General features: G+C 37.8%; 2 protein-coding genes across 6 annotated transcripts in view; one reads left to right on the forward strand and one right to left on the reverse strand.

Moving 5' to 3' along the window:
- Positions 1-14,131, reverse strand: part of Sybu (syntabulin) — a gene marked incomplete at both ends in the record, with an annotated part of 107,446 nt that extends 93,315 nt beyond the window's left edge. Inside the window, one exon of the mRNA XM_031358118.1 lies at positions 13,793-14,131. Coding sequence (XP_031213978.1) covers positions 13,793-14,131 — 339 coding nt within the window. The remainder of the gene's footprint in view (positions 1-13,792) is intronic.
- The window catches only part of LOC116081431 (protein SMG5-like), a 136,232-nt gene that overhangs the window by 35,869 nt on the left and 77,442 nt on the right, over positions 1-22,921 (forward strand). The window contains exon 1 of one of the 5 annotated variants that reach the window (XM_031357983.1): positions 9,245-9,326. The exons of the other annotated variants lie outside the window; for them this stretch is intronic. The gene's annotated coding sequence lies outside the window, so the exon portion shown is untranslated. Of the gene's footprint in view, positions 1-9,244; positions 9,327-22,921 lie in introns of those variants that run through there. 5 annotated transcript variants of the gene reach the window in all.

The following is a 22,921-nucleotide window of genomic DNA, read 5'->3' on the forward strand; positions in this document are numbered from 1 at the left end:
TCTTTCCAGAGTTATCCTGTGCTCATGATGCAGCCTGCCATTGTTGGAAAGATGGTAACAAAATTGAATAATTTTAAGTCTATTGTACATTTAATAAACTGTGGTTGGACAACTGGGAATCTTGGACCCCAGTATTAAGACTGTCTGTGTAACTCCAGTTCTAGAATAGATCATCCAGGACTTTTTTTCTGTGCTGAGATTCACCATTCCACTGACGTGTAAAAGTTGCATGATGATTAAAAGATGACTTTGTCATTTTCTTATTAAGCTGAACAGTGGTCATAGCACTTGAGAGGAAATGGATTTCTTATGAAAATAGAAACATGTAAGCCTGGCATTTAGAAGATAATGTTGGAAGTGGTCATCTGCTAAAAATATTTAAGCCTTATAGTATATGTTGTAGAAAAAAAACATTTGCATTTTCTACATTATCTTAATAATTTTCAAGTTCATTCATTATTTTGAAAACAGTTACAAAGAAATACACATTGTGTTCCAGCAAAGGTTTGAGTGACTCTTCACTTTAAAAACAACAAAGAGGGATGGTGAGATGACTCAGGAGGTAAAGGCCCTGGCTACCAAGCCTGACAACCCGAGTTCTACCCCTGGACCCATACATTAGAAAGGGAACCTTTGGGCTGGAGAGATGGCTCAGTGGTTAAGAGCACTGACTGCTCTTCCGAAGGTACTGAGTTCAAATCCCAGCAACTACATGGTGGCACAACCATCCATAATGAGATCTGACACCCTCTTCTGGTGCATCTAAAGACAGCTACAGTGTACTTACATATAATAATAAATAAATCTAAAAAAGAAATCTAAAAAAAGAAAGGGAACCAGTGCCCATAGGTCCCGTGAGTTCCGCACAAGCATCATCATACATGAAAACACAAGCAAATAATAAATATAATTACAGGTCACAAAATTTTTTATATCCTTTGTTAAAGCTACAAGATGTTTTAATGTTAAAAACAATAAGATAAAGAACAATTGTTAAGACTGCCTTGAAATGAGTAGCCACTGTATGTCAGGCACCCTTTAGAACTTTGAATGGGCGTCATCTTTTGGATTCTTTTTGTAACCCTGAAATCACAGTCCAAGCTCATTTTACCCCTGTGTGTTGAAACTGTCTTCAGTGTGAGGATTTCCAAACTATGGACTGAGATGGGCCTCAGAGACAGCAGGATTATGATAACTCAAATGCTTTTCTTATATTTAGTTACAGAATATTTAGATCTGAAAAATACAAATTTACACTACTTAAACCTTCAAAAAAAGAAAAGAAAAAAGTTTGCTTTTTAAGACCTGACTCCAAATACATTAACACTTAGGTAGGTCATCTTGTGTCACATTATTGAAGACAAATATATTTATACCCCTACGTATTTTATTCACCATACTATATAGCACAAATGGTATCTTGAATTATTAGTCTTGAAATGCCATTTACTGTTTTGCCATAAAGATGTACCTATATTCTCTATACTTGATTTAGGTACAGGAAAAAAGAAGTTCCAAAGGAATTTAAAATTGTGGAGAAAGACAGTTTCTTTCATAATCAGTGGCTTATAGCAGGCTAAAGACTAGAAGGATGTGGGGTCTACTATGTGATTCTAATTGATTCTCATGCACAGCTCTTAGTTGTTTCTCACAGTAGAATCACTTCCCTGCAATTGTTTGTTTTTATGTCCTTGTGACTCAAACATATGACTCATGAGGTTTGGGGTACCAGATGGTTATGAGGAATGAAGCACAGAGAAATTTCAATGACTCTCTGTTGTCAGAGATGTCATAATTCAGTAACAGTAACCTCCATCACTTCAGAATCGATTTCTGAGTCTCTTGGAAAATATAAGCCTTATTACACAGTTGTCTGAGGTCATTCATTGGTCAAAAGCTTTTCCCCTTTGTTGAAGTTTAATGTTGAGTCTTCCTGATGCTAAAGTAGCACTGAAACCTATAGACATTTTAAATCCAGTTTTGTCTTCAGGAGTCTCCAATAGGTTCTAAAGTATACTATTATAATCACAATAAGTATTTTTCAAAGTATAAACACTAGATAATTAAGTAAAAATAAAATATGGTACAGAAGTTCCAGTTAGAAGAAGAAATGAATTCTAAACTATGCTAATTCCAAACTAGGAAAACATGTATAAATTCTCAAAAACTGCAGAAATAGCCAGTTTGTACAACTTCAAGACAGCTAACTTATCACAATAATTTTTATTTATGAGAGATGATTTTAAACTGATAATTAGTTCTCAGTTACTTTATACAACAGCACTTGCAACACAAAACCATATGACCTGAAATAAACTCAGATAGACACTAACTGGAGCTCAGTCCCCAGCTGCTTTCAATCTGCTGTGTGTGGAAATGACTACATGCAATTCTTTTCTGTCAGTCGGCTCCAAGGCAACCATAGTGAAGATGACAGAAGGTGGTTTTGTGTGGTTTGATGGAAGCAAAGCTGCTTTCTACCCTAATGAAATTTTGAAATAAATTGTAAGTTCCATCATTCGTAATTCTTTTTTGAGAAAAGTCAAGCAGTGTAAGTTCTTCATAGTTTAATTGCTCACTTGAAAATTTAAATTTTCTACAGACCCCTAACTTCAAAACTAAACTTTGAAAAGCCAGCAACATTTTACAAAACTATGCCCAGTTAACCTATTTTCTTTAAACTTCTTATGACATTATGACAAACCTTTGATAGATAATAACCCCTATCAAAACAAGTATTTCTTGCTCATGATCACAGCAAACTTACTTGTTAAGAAAGAGAAGTTATATTAAAAAAAATTACTATTTCATCTGCCAGGAGTTGTAGCGAATGACTTTAATTTTAGTACTTGGGAAGCGGGGGCAGGTGGATCTTTGGGAGTTCAAGTTCAGCGGATTCTATATAGTAAAGTTCTAGGCCAACTGACACTACATAGTGAGATGCTGTGTCAAAATAAATAAATAAATAAAAATTTTAGTTTTGGGGCAAGGGATGGAGACTTGTTTTAAAGAATTCAAGAGTTGGGTTGCTCTGTCTGCTCTCTAACTGGGAACCAGAGAAGTGAGAAGTCTGTCTTGATTTATGGAGCCTTCTGGTACTTCTTTGTTGAAGTAGAATACTAATACTAAGTTTGCATTTCTGCATGCTCGGGGTACAGATGTTCTCTGGCAAAGCTTCCAGCTGAAGTACTCTGATAGGGCAAGTCAGGGAAGGGGACTGAGTCCTCCCTTGCACTCCAGCAAAACCAGGCACATAATGAGTGTAAATCCAGTTAGAACTTTGTTATCACATTGCTATTGGTCTCATTTATATGAGGCATTTGTTATAAGTATCATATTATTGCTTTCTTTAAATGTGCCTTAAGAAATACAAGGGCAGGTCTTTGAATTTTTTTTTAAACCATTTTCTTCTCCTTGGTGTGCAAAATTTGTCAGTGACATCAGTTTCTAAGGACAATGAAATATAGATAAAAGCACAACATGATAAAAAATACTGTGAAAAAGTTAACACCATGAAATAATAAAAAAATAACCAAACCAAAACAGCTAGCCACATTACTTGTAAGTTAGCATGAGACATTAAGCAAGTGATCTTATTTCAAATTTTTACGGTTTGAAGTGCTTTTCTTAGTTCCCCTTTCTTAGTGTTCATATGACTTCTGTTCATTTTCCTCTCCTTATATGTGATAATTGGACAGCAAAATTTACAAAGCCTTCTAGAGCAAGTGATGGAGCTATCATCATCATCACCATCCATCTCTATCATCTATGTATCTATTTATCTCTATTTGTCTGTCTATCTATTATAAATCTCTGTGGATATTTATTCACATAAAGAATGACTAAGCACATAAATAACATATCAGCCACTTCATCTAATACAGAGGTCCAACCTCATTTCACCAAAGAAAACCAGATTGTCTTTTGCCTTTTGCAATGAGGAAAATGAGGTATTTCTAGTGTATATAGTGTTTTTTATCAGTATTTACTTCAGTTGTTTTTTTCAGTTTTGAGTTCCTTAACTGGATGTCAGAGACCTAATTCATGAATGGTAAGCATGTGATTTCTTTACAGACTCCTTCCTCCCAGCACTCTTTTATGACAAAATTGTTATTTACTTATTTTTTTTAGTTTAGGATGATTGGTGAGTTTTTGTGATGATTAATAGAGCAAGCTCAAGTTCTGTTAGATTTACAAATTTTTGTCTCAAAAATGTAACATAAAGCCAGGCGGTGGTGGTACACGCCTTTAATCCTAGCACTTGGGAGGCAGAGGCAGGTGGGTTTCTGAGTTCGAGGCCAGCCTGAGTTCCAGGACAGCCAGGGCTATACAGAGAAACCCTGTCAAAAAAAAAAAAAAAAAAAAAAAAAAAAAAAAAAAAAAAAAAAAAAAAAAAAAAAAGTAACATAAAGACAAGATATCAGTTACATTAAGGAAATAAAAAATATTTGTAGAGTTTTTTAATGATACTTCTACAAATGAGTTTAATGTGTAAGTCAGAATTGGTCAACATGTTCAATTGTTTGATATAGGTCTTATTGGAAAGTGGAAAATATTTCCATTGGCAGAACCCTTTCCTCAATCTGTGACTGGACATTGTGCCATACCTACTTTACTATAGGAGAGACTATATTACTGGAGAATTATTCCTCAAGTGGAGTGTCAGTAAACATTGTTAGATATTTTCTTTATTTACATTTCAAATGTTCTCCCCTTTCCTGGTTTCCCTTCTGAAAAAAACCCCTATCACCAACCCTGCTCACCAAACCACCCTCTCCTGCTTTCTGGCCCTGGCATTCCCCTACACTGGGGTATAGAACCTTCACAGGACCAAGGGCCTCTCCTTCCATTAACTGAGAGCACTGAGTATTATCCATTTCCCATAATGCCATTTTCTTTCTCTATTTTTCATGTAACTCCAGATATCTAGGAAAGGAAACGTATTTAGGCAAAAGAAACTTGTCATAAACTAATCACAAGAAATAGATTTTTGAAGAGCTTTAATTTAGATGGTCAAATGAAAATTAAGAAGGTACTTCAATGCTAAAATTGGCTGAGGTTTTAGGATAATAGTTTTTAAAAACTAAAAATTAGGCACTTAAAAACTTTTAATTGTTATTTAGTTGCTTGGTTATTAAGCAAGTCAGTTAACTTCTCCCATTTGATGAAAAAAAGACAATGTTATATAAATGTTAAAGGAATAGCACACCACATACGTATCATTTAATAGACACTAAAACAGACACACTTACTTTGCTCTAAATATTTTAATACACCGGGAATAATAGATATCAAGTGTCTAACTTGCTAATTGATACCTATGAGCTTGTGCCGTGCGATCAGTGCTGCCATCTCTTTTAGTTCCTTATGTATTCTTTCATTGAGATTCTAATTCATATAACTAATAGGTCCTACTTACTGTGTGTTAATAACTGAGTGAGGAAATAGAGATAATAAGAGGGTAAAAATACCAAACTGGCTCAGTTCCTCCCTGATGTTGTTTTAGTGATATGTCCTGCTTTATGGTATTATTTTCAATACGTGTGCATCAATTATTAACTGTTGGCTTCCTTGTAGCAAGCGCCATATGTTGCAATCATTTGTAATCTTCAGAGCTATATGTCTCACTGAATTAATCTGAAACCGATCATAAGTATTTCATAGGTATATAAAGAGAATTGCAAATTATTGTTCACTATTAGAAAGTGTATGACTTTACCTTGCCTGAAATTACATGAAGAATGCTCAAAGTACTGGCCTCTCAAATATAAACTGAAAAGTTTCTGGTAAATGAGCACAAGTCAGTGACTATTACTATCATATTACAGTTTTATAAATAAAAGTATAGTAAGAGTGAAAAGATGAAAATGCCTAGTTGGAACATTAGGCTAAAAACTGATACTTTCTGTTTTCTCTTCAAATTCCTCAAATATACAAGTCAATAATATTTTCATCTTATATGCTAAGTGCAAAATTGTACAATATGTGAATTTCTAAATTTCAATCATAGCTCTTGTTTTGTTATAGACAGGTTTGTGTGTGTGTGTGTGTGTGTGTGTGTGTGTGTGTGTGTAGCTTTGGTGGTCCTGGAATACACTCTGTAGACTAGGTTGTCCTCAAACTCAGAGTTCAGCCTGCCTCTGCCTCCCGAGTGCTGGGGTTAAAGGTATACAGCACCATCTCCCAGCCTTATATTCATTTTTTAAAAAAAGTTGTTGACCAAGAGAAACACTAGTCTTCCCTTCTTCATTGTTTACTTTTGTACTTGGTGTGGGAGGTGTCTCGACCAAAGAGAGCAATTCAGCACCATGGATAGAACACTCAAGACAATACAAGAGCTACTAAGGACCATTTCCTTAGGTTAGAGTTAAAAAATAAACTTAGAAAACAAACAGGCAAATAAAAACAAAGAAAGAAACCAGAGTGACAAACAAACAAACAAACAACAACAACAACAAAGGCACAACCCCTCCTCCCCAAACACAAAGCAAATCTCACTAAACACAAAGGAGTTGCATAGGTGAGGAGGTAGGGGTGATCTGGGATGAGCAATGAGAAGAAGCCATGATCAGAATATATTGTGTGGTAGAAATATTTTCAGTAATAAAAACAGAAATAGACTTAGGTATGAGCTATTTTGTAGATATATCAGTTTGGACTGGATTCCACAACTTGATATTTTGATTGATTATGGTCTCCTGTAATAGTCTTTATTTGTTGCAAAGAGTAGTTTCCTTAATGTGTGTGGGGCACTACAGTTATCTATGGGTATAAGGACAAATGCTTAGAATGTAGTTAAGGATTGTGTTGGTTTATAAAGTGCCATTTGTGGGTACTCCATAAAGATCCAGGACTTTATTAGCCTTGCTAAGTTTTCCAGCACAAGGAGTGGTTTTCTTCTTGTGGAGTGTGTTCTCAGTTCAACTAGAGAACTGTTGCTTACTTCCAGGAAATGTGTGTCACTATTGTACACTTTTTTCAGGTTATTATATCATGATGTGGTTGTTGTGGTTCATAAGCATCATAGATGTGCAGAACAGTTGGTTTCCCTGATGTTCTCTGGGACCATGAAAGCTATTCCTCAGGTAGGGGCATGAAGTTTAGTTTTATCTCAAGGGCCTCTGAGTCCTGTATATGAAGTACATGGTATCTTCATCAGTAGGAACTTATCTTCCCTGCCCCAGAGGGGTGAGGAAACCAAGGGGAAGAGCAATAGCTTGTAATGTTGTGAAAGCTTTCTTGAACAAACCTGACCAACAGTTAAAATGAGGGCTTCTCATGCCTGGTACTGTGTTTTTTGTTATATGGTCTTTGGCTTTTAGAGGGAACATTGTTGGCCCACATGAGAGAATTTCAGGGAGCAATACAGAGGAGGGGGTGGAAGGATCATAAGAGCCAGAGGATCAGCCTGGCGGTGGTGGTGCACGCCTTTAATCCCAGCACTTGGGAGGTAGAGGCAGGCAAATTTCTGAGTTCAAGGCCAGCCTGGTCTACAGAGTGAGTTCCAGGACAGCCAGGGCTATACAGAGAAACCCTGTCTCGAAAAATAAATAAATAAATAAAAAAGAGCCAGAGGATGAGAGAGAGTTTGTGTGAGTTTGTGTCTCTTAGGAATGTTAGGAGCTACGCATGTAAAGTCTCACCAACATGACTGCCCAGTCTTCAGCTGAATAAGGACAACATCAATAAGCAGGCTAATCTTCAACCTAACATGAAGAACTATAGGCAACTAAGGAAGGCAGAAAGCTCTTCCCAGGGAAAAGCACACTATTTGATTAGCCAATAATGAATAATAGTCTTGAAACAACATACAAGTAAAATTATACAGACTTAGCAGGTTGTATTTATGTATTTAAGAGTATATATGTATATTACATATATGTATGTATGTAACAACTAGTGAGAGATGAGGCCCTGAATTTGAAAGAGAACAAGAAGGAGCACACAGGATTGCTTGGGGGGGGGAGGTGGAGAAAGGTAAAGATAAATGATGTAATTATATTGTAATCTCAAAACATAAAAGAAATAATTACAAAAAAGAAATAACCTTAGAGTAGCCATCTTTCTTTTTAACATGCCAAGAACCAAATGAATATGGAAGGATGTTCATCTAGATGATATAAAGTTTACAAGTCTACCCCTTGCTATCTTATGGAAACATAATGGCCCTTTCAAAGGCATGCATCATTTTAATAAATACATTAAAGTGTCATTAGCTTTAATAGCACCTACTCACTCAGACCATTATTCTGTACCTTTTAAAGTTAGTTTAATGTGTATTAATGGTGTGAAATTGATGAAATTACAAATTGGGTTTCCCTGGGCACAAGTTAAACCAAGAAAGTAGGGAGAGGACTGGTTAATATTACCCTCTACCCGACTCTTCATTCACACTACAAAATTATGTCACTTTGCCCCAGGGAAAGAAAATGCACTGTTAGGAGATTGAACCTAACGTTATTTTTATGGTTTTAACTCAAAAAATTGTCTTTGGTTGGGTCATCAAAGGTTCATCATTTTCTTAGTGGAATAAGGTTAGAATGTTCTCTTTTGAGATTGAATTTATATTTTATATATTTATGGTTTTTGAGAAATAGATAACTTATTGTCTTTTCTTTCTTTACTTCATCTTAGAGAGCCATTCAAGATGTTATTATTTTACATTGTGTATTTCATTCAGATACTAATTGTTAAAAAATCAATGACAATGTTTAGCTAGTTAAATATTTGAGCTAAACATTATGTTAATGAAAGTTATAACTACTAATATAACTGTGATTAATCAAAAAAATCCAGAATTTTAATTTCAGAAACCCGTGACATAGTAACACTTAATTTCAGAGTGTCAAGGAGATTAGAAATGAGTTTTTACTCTGCCTTGCAGATATATTAAGAAACAAACAGCTAGCCTGTGGTGGCGTACACCTTTAATCCCAGCACTTGCAGGCAGATTTCTGAGTTTGAGGCCAGCCTGATCTACAGAGTGAGTTCCAGGACAGTCAGGGCTATACAGAGAAACCCTGTAAAAAAAAAGAAAAAAAAAAAAACAAAAAAACAAAAAAAAAACCTGTTCATTTTAATCATATGTGAAGGAAACAAAAATAATTTCAAAAGTAAAAACTGCAGAACAATGCTTGTAATTAAGAAGTAAGACTTAGTCTGTATGCTACATAAAAGCACTTAGTTCAGTTGACAGCCAAAAATGTGACCTGGCTTTATAGGGGCATCTTGTACCTATAGAAGAGAATCGTGGCACTACTGTGAACATCTAAAGAACCCTGGAGAAGAGAAAGGACACCACCCTCACCCCCAGAAGACCAGATGTAGTAAGGAAACATCTAATTTTTCTGTTTCAAAAACTACAGAAGGAAGAGCTTCTAAAACTGTAGAGAATTAAATTTGTTTATATTAGTCATGTTCAAATATTTTACATGTTTATTTCTTATTTGCATGTTGATTTAAATATTTATCTATAGTATTTAAATATTTTAAATGTTCAATATTTTACCTGACAATTTGAGCAGTGCATTCTGAACACTTAGGAAAGAAAACATTGGTGCTTAGAGATCAGCATTTGTTCAGTGGAATATCTGGGTCATAAGTAACTCACTTCATTTTTACTCGCGTATCTACAGATGGAATGGAAGCACATTTGGAAGGTGGTTTAGGGCACAAGTCACGAAGCTTAGACACTTTTGTTTAGGGTAGTCAATACATATGAGCTGGTGGTGGTCAGTGTACCATCAGCAGAAAAATACTGCATATCCTCTGTAGAAAAGCCTGTGCCCTCACTACAATGTGCCAGGCCTGATGAAGCTAGAAATTTGGATTTCTCAAAGCAAAGTCTCTTGATTTTTAAAGATTTTTTCCTTCAACCTTTTATAAGTGAATGTCTTCCTGATTTTTAAATCAAGTAAACACATCTAGGAAATGGAGCTGGCCCATAGACAGTCATCTTGGGACATGTGGGAAGCGTGTACTTCAGTGAGGCATCTGGAAAGAGTCACACGATATTATTACTGAGACTTTTCTGGCTGGGTGCAGTAGATATACTGTGATTGTGTGAGTTCTGAGCTAATGTCAGTATAAAGATGCTGGCTTTTTTTCTATTGCTGCAAAGGGCTGCCCTATCACAGAACTCCACCAGTGACAACCAGGTTGCTTGCAAGACCAGTTGAAAAGTAATTAGAAGTCAGTTGTGTGGCTTAGTATCAATACTTTGTCCTGTTGTATGGAACTAGGTTCATAATCTCTCATCAACGCCTAGAGCAGGCCTCAAACCATGTGTTTTCTCCTACTGTACACAACTTGGAGTACAGAGATGATTTTAGGTGATTCCCAGATAACTCTTTAAATTATATATGCATTTTTCTATAATTATAACACTTAAAAGCTGATATTTTATGCATTTGGGTATATAGATAGAGTCTAATAAAACATAGTGTATTTAACTAATATTAAGTAAATATAGTAGCTCATATTCAGCCATCATGGAAATTATAATGGACACCAGTAAAAGTGACATTCTCAGAGACCTGTCTTTGCTTTGCAGAAAGTCTATAATGGAGACTTGTTTAGAATTGTTAAGAATTAGGTCTATAGGACTGCTTTAAAATTATATTAGTATACTGTGGGGCGTCTTCCACTGGTTGTCAACCTTCAAAGTAAAGACTCTTTAAAAAGATAGATATTAAAATCTAACTTTGATTTATATTCCTGATTTTTTGTAAAGAGAGAAGTATTTATGAGCACAATTTCTTTCTGTAGAAAATTTGCCCCCTCTTATCGATTCTGCAAGAAGTTGGCTATGTATTCAGGTGCCTGAGGCACAGAAAATACTCTGTTTAGATGAAAAGAAAATTATAGACTTGTAGAGAGAATATCTTGTTTCTGTATGGATATCTCACCTGCCAATAAAAAAAACAAAAACAAAAACAAAAACAAAAACAAAAACAAAAACAAACCAAAAAAAAAAAACCAAAAAACCAAAAAACCAAAAAACTATGGCCTATAGGAAAGGGAAGAATAAAAGGTGGAACATTCACGAGGCAGGAAGAATTCTCTGATAGAGTCAGGCCCAGGACATTCACCCAGGGAAGATGTGATAAGACAAACGTATGGTACCTGAGCATAGGGAAGCCTTGTGGCAGAACATAGATTAAAATAAATGAATTATATTACATTATGATCGAGAGGGAGAAGAGCCTATCTATATGGTCAAGGTATGTGTAAATGTATTTTCAGTCTGAGCCTTATTTCTGGGAGCATGGGGCTGGGAGGAAGAAAGAACAAACTTCTACATAGACTCAGTACCTTAGTATTTTTAATCAGAAAAATATACTAGGAAAGAAAAACATCCAGGCTGCTGACTTAACACAGGAAGCATGTCTGAGATTATTTGCTCCCTGTTTCCCCCAAATTAAGGGAAAATCCCCAAAACCAGTGAATAAACTGTTAAGATACTGTTGAATTACTCTATGCTTTTATCCTGCATGAGTATTTATATGTAAGGATGTGCATTCTATAATACAACAGCTTATATAAAAAAGTTCGTCTTTAAAAACATCAGTAAAGGTTGGGCAGTAATGGCAGACACCTTTAATCCCAGCACTTGGGAGGCAGAGGCAGGCCAGCCTGGTCTACAGAGTGAGTTCCAGGACAGCCAGCGCTATACAGTGAAACCCTGTCTCAAAAAAAACAACCAACCAACCAACCAAACAAACAAAACCACCAGTAAAGAAGTATGCAAATATTAGTTTATAAAACAAATATGTTAAGTTTGTAGTGAATGCCTTAGAACATATATATATATATATGTGTACACACACACACACACATATACATATATATATATAGTGAATGCTTGGATTTATAAAATAGGCAAATTTGGAATCTTTTAATTCCAAATTCCAATATTTTAAAGTCATTGTAAAATGACTTCAAAAAAAGGCTTTTATTGTGAAATAATTATAATTTCCTAGGAATTTGAAAAGAAAGAGAGAGGTTCCATGTACCCTTCATCTAGTTTCTTTTTTCCAGCAACTGTATTTTATAGGAGTATAGCACAGCATCATCAGGAAATTGACATTGTGTTATATGTCTAAAGAGCTGACATTTTGTCATTTTGTTTGTGAGACTGTCACAGTCAAGATGCACAAGCACACCATCATCTCAGAGAGTACTCTTACGCCTTACCACATTTCTCTAACACTGTAGCTAAGATCAGCAAATCACTTGTACTTTGTAAATCACTCACTTACAAAAATATACAGAAATTTCCATGTCTGGACTCTAGAGCATGCTGGTTTGAAATTTGCCATTGGCTAAGTATTCACACCCCTGTTGACTTTTTCAGCCAGCCTCAGTTGTTCCTCTACAAAATTAAAGTCTGTGATTGTGCTATGTTTCAGCAGAAGAATTTTCTTGCCCCTAAGCCCACTAACCAGGGCTTCACTCCCAAACCCATAAGGTCGAAGGGGAAAGCCAACTCCTAAAGTTACCCTAGGAACTCTCCATAGGCTCCAGGAGGCATATGCACCCAAGTACACATGTATGTGCACACAAAGATAAATAAATACATAAATATGAAATTGCAATCCAGTGCTTTTTAGAATGGCACATTTAATATATCTGGTTGTTTAGTTTTATTAAGATGTTACCCTAAGGACTATAACTATAAAGTCCACACCATGTTAATGAAATACAACTTAGAATAGATTGAACAGTGTGCTTGACATGGATTTTCATTTAAACAGGTCAAAGTAACCGAAGTATGCATGACAGTAGGATGCTGCTTTCAAAGTGACAAAATTTCTCAAATGCCACATGGAGAAATTTTGATACAGAAAGCCTGCTTGGTTTCTTTTGCCCCAAGGGTTTGTTTGGGGTGGGGGTGGGGGTAGAAAAGACACCATTCCCCAAATATACCTGATGAAACACCAGGCTGGCATTGCTACAGCAGAATCTAAAACACAGACTCTGAACTGCTCTGGGTTCAACTTTGGCTCTTTTCTGGAAAATGACATTCAGGACTTGAATTGCCATGCTCTGTGGCCATGAAGTAAGACACCTAGAAAAGACCCTGAGAATCGGCAGTAGAGTGTCTCACTTGGTTCTGCTGCATCAGAGAAGGTAAAAACAGAGAAGGAAAAATGTGTTACCCCAAGTGCCTTCTTTATTTGAAGACCCAGGTGTCTCCCCTCACACCAATTTAAGGTTCCATATGCCTTCGTTTGGTTGGTTCTACAACTCACTCCCATTATATATTGTAAGCTGTTGACACCACCCATTATGAGATGTTCAACCTCTTCAGTAACAGCAATGAAATCCAAATTAATCTTTCACCTCGGATAATCTTTATGAAAAATCGCCTAGGGAAGACAAACATGAAGACTACAGACTTGGGAATGATCCATCCTCCAGAGGCCTTTTGGAGACACCTCTTTACTCAACCTTCGCTTTCTAAAGGCACCATTTCCAAGCCTGGCTTCTAAGAAACATCAAGCAAGGGACATGCAACACTCATGGCCAACGTGCCAACCTGATTGTTGAATTTTCCAGTTAGATCCTTTCAATAACCAATCAGACAGGGACACTTTCGACTTGGTGTCCCTCTGTGGAGAGCACCTCTGTGTCCAATTTCCCATGACCTCCTTGAGTTTGTCCAGAGCACCCTGGGTGCCTCCTTCAATGGAAGAGGAAGTTCTGGGGTGAGCCGTTCCCTCTGCCCTCACTGAACCCAAGGCATTGGTTGCGGTGCCCGCAGACATTGACACCAAAGCGTGCATCTTACCGTTTCCTTTGCAGACCGTGTCCATTGCGCTGTCCAGACAGTGTCCCCAAATGCCCTAGAGGCTTGTACTGGACTGGGACGCCGGCCGGAGACACGGCGCGTGGCAACGGGTTTGCGCTGGGGCTGGAGGAGCCAGCTCCGGCCCGCTCCGCCCGCGCTATCCCGGTTAGCATACGTGGTGCGGCAGCCGCCAGCGCGCTCCGGTCCCCTCGGCCTCTTGGCTTCTGGAGCCAGCGCGGCGGCACCTGGGGCTTCGGAACACGTGGGGACAGTCGCCGGAGGCCGGAGACTCTGTACGGGTAGGTGAGGGCGCAAAGACGCTAGCGACCAGAGGACCGATTACCCCTAGGGTCCTGCTGTGGGGCTCACGAACTCAAGGTCAGGCCTTTGTCACCAGGGCCTGTGTGGCTCACTAGCTCAGGCTTCAGATTCAGCTCCCGGCAGGTTGTCGCACTGCAGTGACTCCGTTTCCCGCCAGTTGGGGGAGCCCCATCTAGGGCGGGAGATGGGTTGTCTGTATTGCAGGGCTGCACGGAAGCCCTGGGGGCGGCTGCGGGCCTGAGGCAGGAATGTTCTGATTTCAGAGCTGAAGATCTAAAACCCTGGAAACCGCAGCATGGACCTAAGGGGGCCTTTAGGACATCCTGCCCTTGGAAAAATTCCCCTCATCATCAAAGGCTGCTTGGGTTCACATAAGGAGCCAACACTCCCAACTAGGGACAAGCATTTATGCATCTACAAGCCCTCTCTCCTAGTTCACCAATTAACCTTGCCTACTTCCTCTAAGCAAGGTACCTGATCTATCTGTCTAACTGGTCTGATTTCTGATCTGATACATCAAAAAGTCCAAGTCCTCTAGAACTATTCAGAACTAGTGTGGTGGTTCCTCCTCCCCTAAGCTAAGGTGTGCAAGGGATCAGCCATAGCTGGCTAAATACTTGTAGGTGAATTTCTTTCTAATTTTACACTTACACTCTTTTTTTGTGTCCCCGCAGGACACATTCTGCAAGAAAGGCTGTTCCTGTCCTATCTCATCCCCCCAACTCTCTGAATAACACTATTTTCCTTCCCTATTGTTCTACTCACAGATAGTTTTAAATAAACCCCTCCCACTTCCTTGCCAAGTCCTGCCTCCCTGCCTCCATCTCTCTTTCCCTTTACATCTTGACATTAATAAATGCACTTTGCCCTACCCCCTCCACTTCTATCCAGGTGCCGACCTTTGAATTTAATCTTCAGATTTTAATAGATGGATGCAAATTCCCAGTATGGCTTTTGGTTAAAATTGCTGGTTGTCCTGTATTTTCTTCATTAGCTTGGTTTAGGTTCTCTTGGTACTGTGCCCTTGGGATTTGGTTTCCTTTGTCTACATCCCAGGCTTCCAGAGTGTCTGAGTCAGATATTATGTCCCTTGAACTACATGTAAGTCCTCTAAAGATCACAGTGGAGCTAGAAGAAAAGTACAATAGAAATTCAGATGAAATGCCTAGGAAGATATCTGTCCCTGAAGCATATTATTATTATTATTATTATTATTATTATTATTATTATTATTATTATTATTAGTGAATTATGCATTATGTAGTCTGGGTGAAGGAAACCGACCCGCAGCTTCACTTCATACCGTGGGTAATTCACGAACGGGGAAACTCGAGGTTCTGTCCTTCATCTGGGAACTTTGGTTGTTTTTGGAGATGAAATAACTAAAATAGAGTATGGAAAAATGCTGGGATGGGCCATGGGCAGTGATTCTAGAACCAGAGAACATCATGTTTCTCTTAGAAGAAGAAGGGATTAGAAAGGATTTCCACGAAAAAGCAGAATCTGAGTCCTGTTTTGCAGAAGAAAGAGAGGTTGTATGTTTGGGATTAGAGAGAGAGAAGGTCCTGCTAGCTGAGGGTGCATTGCAAAATAGAAAAGCACAGAACCACACAATACATGTAGAGAACTGCACATATGCATGGAAATTATAGTTGTAGAAGGCAGTGTCCCTGTTTATTCCTATACTGATATTCTAATATTCTTGTCCATTTTAATCTAGGAGCAGTAGAATTATCCTTTTTATCTTTCTTATCTCTCTCCTTAGTAGGTAAACCTGATCAAGTGTCTATATTTAAAATGAGTCCTTTCATTGTTGTTATTGTCACCAGAGCCATCATCACCACATTCATCCTGACAATCACTATAACCTTAGGTTGTCACTTACACCACTACCTTATACTAATTCCAATTCCTCCACTACGGCCATGTAATGGTGGTGCTAACGTTGGTGGAGGAAGTAGAAGAAGTGATGGTGGAGGTTTCAAATGTTCTGGAAGTGGTGGTGGTCCTCAGGTGGTAAAGGCAGAGGTGATGAAGGTGGCAAAGGTGATGGTGGAGGAATTGGACTCAGAGCAGGCACTGGTGTAAGTGATGAGAGGAAGGACTCCCTTGTATTTTCAACACTGGTCTAAACCAGCTTACTTTTTTACATTTAAGAGACTAGGGTTTACTATTAGAGAAGAGAAACTGTAACTAGAGCTTATTATTGTGCCACCGAAGATACTTATTTCAGATTAGCAAATAACACACTAAGACTGAGTAGAAATCCTTTTCCCAGGACAGACTGCCTCCACTGAAATTTAAAGAATGCAATTATGGGAGGGGTTAACCAAGACTAGACTCATTATAGGAGGGTTAACCAAGACTAGACTCATTATAGGAGGGGTTAACCAAGCCTAGACTCATTATAGGAGGGGTTAACCAAGCCTAGACTCATTATAGGAGGGTTAACCAACCCTAGACTCATTATAGGAGGGGTTAACCAAGCCTAGACTCATTATAGGAGGGTTAACCAAGCCTAGACTTATTATAGGAGGGGTTAACCAAGACTAGACTCATTATAGGAGGGTTAACCAAGCCTAGACTTGGGTCCCTTTATAGATTCCTGGCCCTTGCCCATGTCTGTATTCACCTGGATGTGCACATTTTACAGTTTGAGTCTATGATACACACACACACACACACACACACACACACACACACACACACACGGGAAAATACAATATTTGTTTTTCTGAGCCCTGGTTATATTGGTTAATACAGTATTTCCAGTTCCATTTACTTTCATCAAAATTTCTTTTTTCTTTATGGTTAAATAAAATTCCATTGTGTGTAATTACCATATTTTCATTAACTTTTTCTTTGATAGGCATCTAGCCTGATTTTATTTCCTTGCTACTTTGTTTTTTATTAGATATTTTCTTTATTTACATGTCATATGATATCTCCTTGCTACTTTGAAAGAATAGCAACAAACATGGTTATGCAAGTATCTCTGTGGTAGGACATAGAGCCCTTTGGGTGTATGCCCAGATGATTAAGCTCTATCCTGTGGTAGTTCTGTTATTAGGGTTTGCAGAACCCTCCCCTTTGAGTTGCACAGTGGCTGCAAAGTTTACACATCCACCCACAGTGCATATGGATGGGTTCTTTTCTTCCTGTATCCTCAACATCCTTTGTTGCCATTTTCTTGCTGGTGGCCATTTTGGAGGGGATGTGATAAAATCTTAAAATAGTTTTAATTTGCATTTATTTGATGGTTAGCATTATTAGACACCTTTAGAAGTGCTTACTAGCTATTTGTAGTTTGTATTTTGAGAACCATCTGTTCTGAAAGTTGGCCCTTTTGTTGACTGGAAGTTTTGTTTGGTGTTTCATTTCTTGCTGTTGTTTGGAAAGTCTAAATGTTAACCTCTTGCCTGAAATATAGCAGACAAATATTTCTTTCATTCTTTTTATTCTGTTGATACTTTCTGTCAGACAAATATTTCTTTCATTCTTTTTATTCTGTTGATACTTTCTGTCTTTTACTGCTCTTAAGCTTTATAATTTCATATAATTCCATTTGTCAATCTTGGGCCTATTGCCTGTGCAGTTGATTTCATTCAGAAACAGGCTCTACTCAGAAATTTTTTGTCTTTATCTTATGCTGTGAAGTGTTTAAACCAGCTTATTTTTAACTATAAATGTCACTCCACCTTGCACGATATGTATATGTTTGAGTTTATGTGTGCTACTTAGAATCAATATATATTTAATTCTTTACTTCCCATTGTAGAAATTTATTTATTCCTTGACAATTTAATATATAATATACACTGAATTTTGATCATAATAACCCCATTCTCCTGCTTACTCACTCCAGGCTCCTTCCTGCCACATTTCTATCTGACTTCATGTTCCTTTTTTTTTTGTTTGTTTTTAATACCCTGCATTTTAACAAGGCCTGCCATGTATGTTCTTTTGTCTATAGTCTGAACTTTCCATTCTTATCTACTATGCAACACATATGGAAGCCCTACTGAACGATTTCTCCACATTCTATTCCGACACCACCATTGTGTCATTGGGCATGCTATTTATCCAAAGTGGATCATATTATGTCTTCGTTATCTCTGGTGAGCTATCTAATGCTTTCCTTTCAGTGAGAAGACTTCCTGTTAACCTAACATTAACTATATCTTAAGACTCCTACATCATACTGGGATGTATCTTATCCTTGTTGTCTGCCTCTACTAGGTAATATGAGCCTCATTAAGGACTCTGCCAAGGGCTTGACAATCCAATGAATTCAGCCATTGCCATTTCATCAGAATGAACAGATGAATCCATGAAATTACTTTTCCCCTTTTCTTCTAAAATATATATTATGGTAACATGCTTGCTTGTAAGCTTCTGCTTGGTTGATAACTATGATTTCTTTGTGGCTCTGCGTCTTAGTGTGGGTGCCTATACTTTGACAGAGATCTTAGACTATTCCTGCTCTCATTACATTAGCCTTACCTTCTCCATTTTCATGCATTTTCTTGCTTCCACCTACAGGCCTAGACTGATTCCTGCTACAGCAGGAAGTCTGTAAGAAGTTTCCTGCCAGGGGCTGAAGATTGCCTTGGAAATCAAGCTCTCCCTTATGCTGGTACCTGGTACCTGTTCTGCTCACCTTCTTACAGATCACCTGCCTCCTGCTGCCCTGCCTCAGCTTTTGACCACCTGCCTTGCCTTCCAGCTCTGGGAGTCTCCGGTTCATCTCTGCCTTCCTTCTCACTTATCAGCTGTTTGCTCTAATGGTCCATAGAGTCACTGATATATTTTTTTTCCTTGTATCTTGGTTTTTAACTGATGACAGCATCATGGCCTTTGACTCCTTTGTGTGGTTGAAATGTGGGCTATGTAATATAGTTACTTTTGATCTCTTCATCTGGTTCCCCTTCATTAGAATTTGCTTTGCGTATTATTCTCTTTGATTGTGAGCCAGGCCCTGTATTATCTTTAACTTTGCAAAAGGACACTATTCCTACTCCCTCAGGATAGTAAAAGCTGAAGTGAAGAAATGACCAAATCCAGCTCAGCTGCTATGCTTAAGGCTTATCCAAATGAATCTAACAGTAGCATTTAATAAAATGTTCTAGATTGTGACTATGCGTCCATGTTATCCTGGAACATGAAGTAAATACAGAGACTTACTGCAGAGACGCTGAATTAGAATATTGAGATGGTGTCTTAGTATATGTATTTTCAAAAAAAGTTAGTTTTGATCTATCTTGAAGTAAAGCTTGGACTGAAATTGAATACTTTTAAGCCAGTGATTACCTAAAATATTGTGTATTATAATGACAATGAATCTCACTAAAAGATGATAGCAGTCATTGCTATCTGTGTACCAAATGGAAAGTTCTTTAAATCTAGTTTCTCACTTAATGAACCTTCTATTCAAAGCCAACTTCATACTCTGCATACAGAGAGCAAATGACATTTAATTAGAAAGAGGTCAAGTTACCAACTAAAAGTGATAGATCATTGCCCAATAGGAATTTAAATCCAAATGGTTTTTCAACTTAAGTAGGACACATCAATATCTCAATACTCATATATCAAAACACACAATGTATTGTAACTATCAACATATAATTTTATGAATAGAGTTAATACAATCATCTAATTACCCCAATTGAGGATTCTTATAGTTCCATTATTGTCTATAAGATAAAGTGAATTTCCCTTGTACCAGTATAAAATAAACTCTTAAAATTTGTCTTTCAGCTGCTGTTCCAGTTCTCTCTCTCTCTCTCTCTCTCTCTCTCTCTCTCTCTTTCTCTCTCTCTCTCCTTTCTTCTTCCTCCCCCTTTCCCCCTTCCCTCTCCTCCTCCCTTCCCCCTCCCCTCTACCATCATTCTAATTTTTCCATCATTTTTGTGAGTCATTGTCTTGGTCACTATTCTATTGCTGTGAAGAGACACAAATGAAAGAAAGCATTTAGTTGGGGCGGGTCTTACAGTTTTAGAGGCCTATTCCATTATCATGTCAGAAAGCATGGCAGCACGCATGTCACTGGAACCTTAGCTGAGAGCTTCATCCCATTATCTTGGTTCCCAGGCTAGGGGTATTGGAGAGAGGAGGACATGGACTGGCCGGGGGGTGGGGGGTACTGGACCTGGTTTGGGCTTTTCAGACCTCAAAGGTCAACCCCAGTAACACACTTTCTCCAACAAAGGCATACCTATGCCAATAAGGCCACACTTCCTAACCCTACTTTCAAATAGTCCCTGGGGTCTAAGCATTCAAATATATGAGCCTATTGGGGGAGGAGAGTATTCTTATCTAAACCACCTCAGGCAGTAAGCTGAAACAACTGCAGGTCTTTGCATTACCATTTGAAGGTAACTAGTGGACCACACTAAGCCTTCTTCCCAGATTCTATCAACTGAAAAAGACTCATGCAGCCATGGATCCATAGATAAGCTTGGATCAAGTGTCTGTGACTGTGAGTTTACCACCCAGGCACAGGGGTAAGACCTGAAGGAATGTGTGCTTATATGGCCTTGTGCCCTGGAACTCGGATTTTGTAAGAGTATGCGGACAGTGGCAAGTGAGCACTGGCTGCAGCTGCTTCTGAGATGTTCCAGATCCTGAGAGCTGGCAGTCTGCAGGGTGGAGGGGACAAGTAGTAAAGAATTCCTGCCTTGTGTCTGGAAGGGAGTAGATGACTTCTCCCATACCTTTTCTACTCAGTTTACACTTCTTTGGATTCACCACCAGCTTAAGGGTCACTTCCTAATAATGCTTCTCTTATCTATCATGTAAAGTACTTGGCGATCTCTACCAAAGCATTCAGTTCAGAGAGCTCTGACATGGTATTCATAAGTCAGTATTCAGGTTCTTGAAAGTTATTTTTTATTTAAAATATTTTTCATACAATATAATCTGATCATGGTTTGCACCCCCCCCCCCAACTTCTCCTAGGTCCTTCCCACCTACAGAACTCTGATTTCTCTCTCTCTCTTAAAAACAGGCAAACAAATAAACTAGAATTAAACAAAAGAAATGCACACACACACAGACACACACACACATACACACACAGAGAAACATACACACATACACACACACACAGACAGACACACACACACACATACACACACACACACACACACACACACACTCCACACATCATTGTACACTACCTGATGTCTAAACTTTTCTGAAGCAGGAGAGTCATCTCATTTGTTCTTGCAAAGGTTAAAGCTCAGTGTGTTTTTCCGTCAGAAGCCTGAGGAGTGTTCCTCTGAAGCATGGCATTTCCAGGCTCCCTGTCCTAGAAGGAGCCCACAGCTGTTCAATCTCCATGTAGGATTAGCCCAGGATGTGGAAGGATTGAGTTAAAGCAGTTCATTTCCTATAATGGTGATTATTGACGGCCGTTTTGTTTCAAGGGATTGTACTAAACGTACAGTAGAAGATACATATATGTTAAGAATAGGACCAGCCTGGAAAAATCAATGCAAGGTCAAATAGAAAGAAATGCCTAAATGTCAAACAAAAATTATTACATTTGGAATCAGTAAAAATTCTGTGGGCTATAGAGGATTAGTCTTACAAAATATATTCATAGGTTTTGGAAATGTCACTTATATAAAAGGCTGAACTACTGATGTAAATGGTCACATGTATTAGAAGGCACTAGCTCAAAGGAGAATAATACATTTATAAAACCAATATTTTAATAAATGGAAGCATAGCATTTTTTCCAGAAACACTAATTTAACCTTCATAGTTATTATATATATTCTTCTATAGTTTCTCAGACTGATACCATATTTTAAAAGTTAACATTTCTTGAGCTTTAAGAATAGTTTTAAATAATTGCATAGTTCCTATTAGGTATTAATGTATGAAATAATGAAATCAAAACACAATTTGGTTTAGAATTGGTGTGTTTATTTTTTTCCCTTGTCAATGTATCTAATTCCTGAAGTAGTCAAGGAAATCACTGGGAATTAGGTTGTTATACTTCCTTCACAATACTTCCTGTTATGTTCAGAATTAGGAACAGAATTGTGTTTGTTTTCCTCCACACATGTCATTATATTTTCCTTTATATAATGTGCTAAGAGGAGAATAAGCATGATACGGGGATCCTTCCCTTGATGTCAGAGTATGATAATGTGGTAAGGTACCATGCTTGGTACACAAGAGAGAATGAACTAGTGCTTTGGGTACAACCATGTGGGCGTTCAGTGTTTAGGTATTTCAGTCTATGTGTCTTACAACATCAGGCATAGTCCCTCATACAGATGAGACATTTTAAACTCTGGCTAATGAATGACCAAGCTGGTGACTCGCACAACAGTGACAGGGTAACATACAGGAAAACAGATTTTAATTATTAAAAAACATCTGTTCTGATGAAAGGGGTTATTTTATTGTGATGGGTGTTGGCTATTTTTGAAATATAACTATATTTAGAAAAGTTTAAGATTTACAAGATGAAGCCAACCCCCAAATAAAATTCTAAACAGCAACCAGAGGTTTTCTGCTTGCCTTCCCCCAATAAGTTTTCTTCAAAATTCAATAGTCTCAACTTAATACTCTAGACTTTTGTTTCTCTGTTTCATGAAGTGGAACTGTTAAAGGCTCACTCTTTGTAGCTCATTGCTGCCATATGAGCCATGTAGAATCAATACATGTGAAAGGATGTAGCTATTATTCATCCATAGACATTGCTGAGTAGTATTTCATATAAATATAACAATAATTTAGCCTTTCTACTGTAGAGGAACATTAAGGTTTATTATTTTTTAATATGTGGGC

This window comes from Mastomys coucha, unplaced genomic scaffold (genome assembly GCF_008632895.1).
Source record: "Mastomys coucha isolate ucsf_1 unplaced genomic scaffold, UCSF_Mcou_1 pScaffold7, whole genome shotgun sequence".
Classification (NCBI taxonomy): Eukaryota; Metazoa; Chordata; class Mammalia; order Rodentia; family Muridae; genus Mastomys; species Mastomys coucha.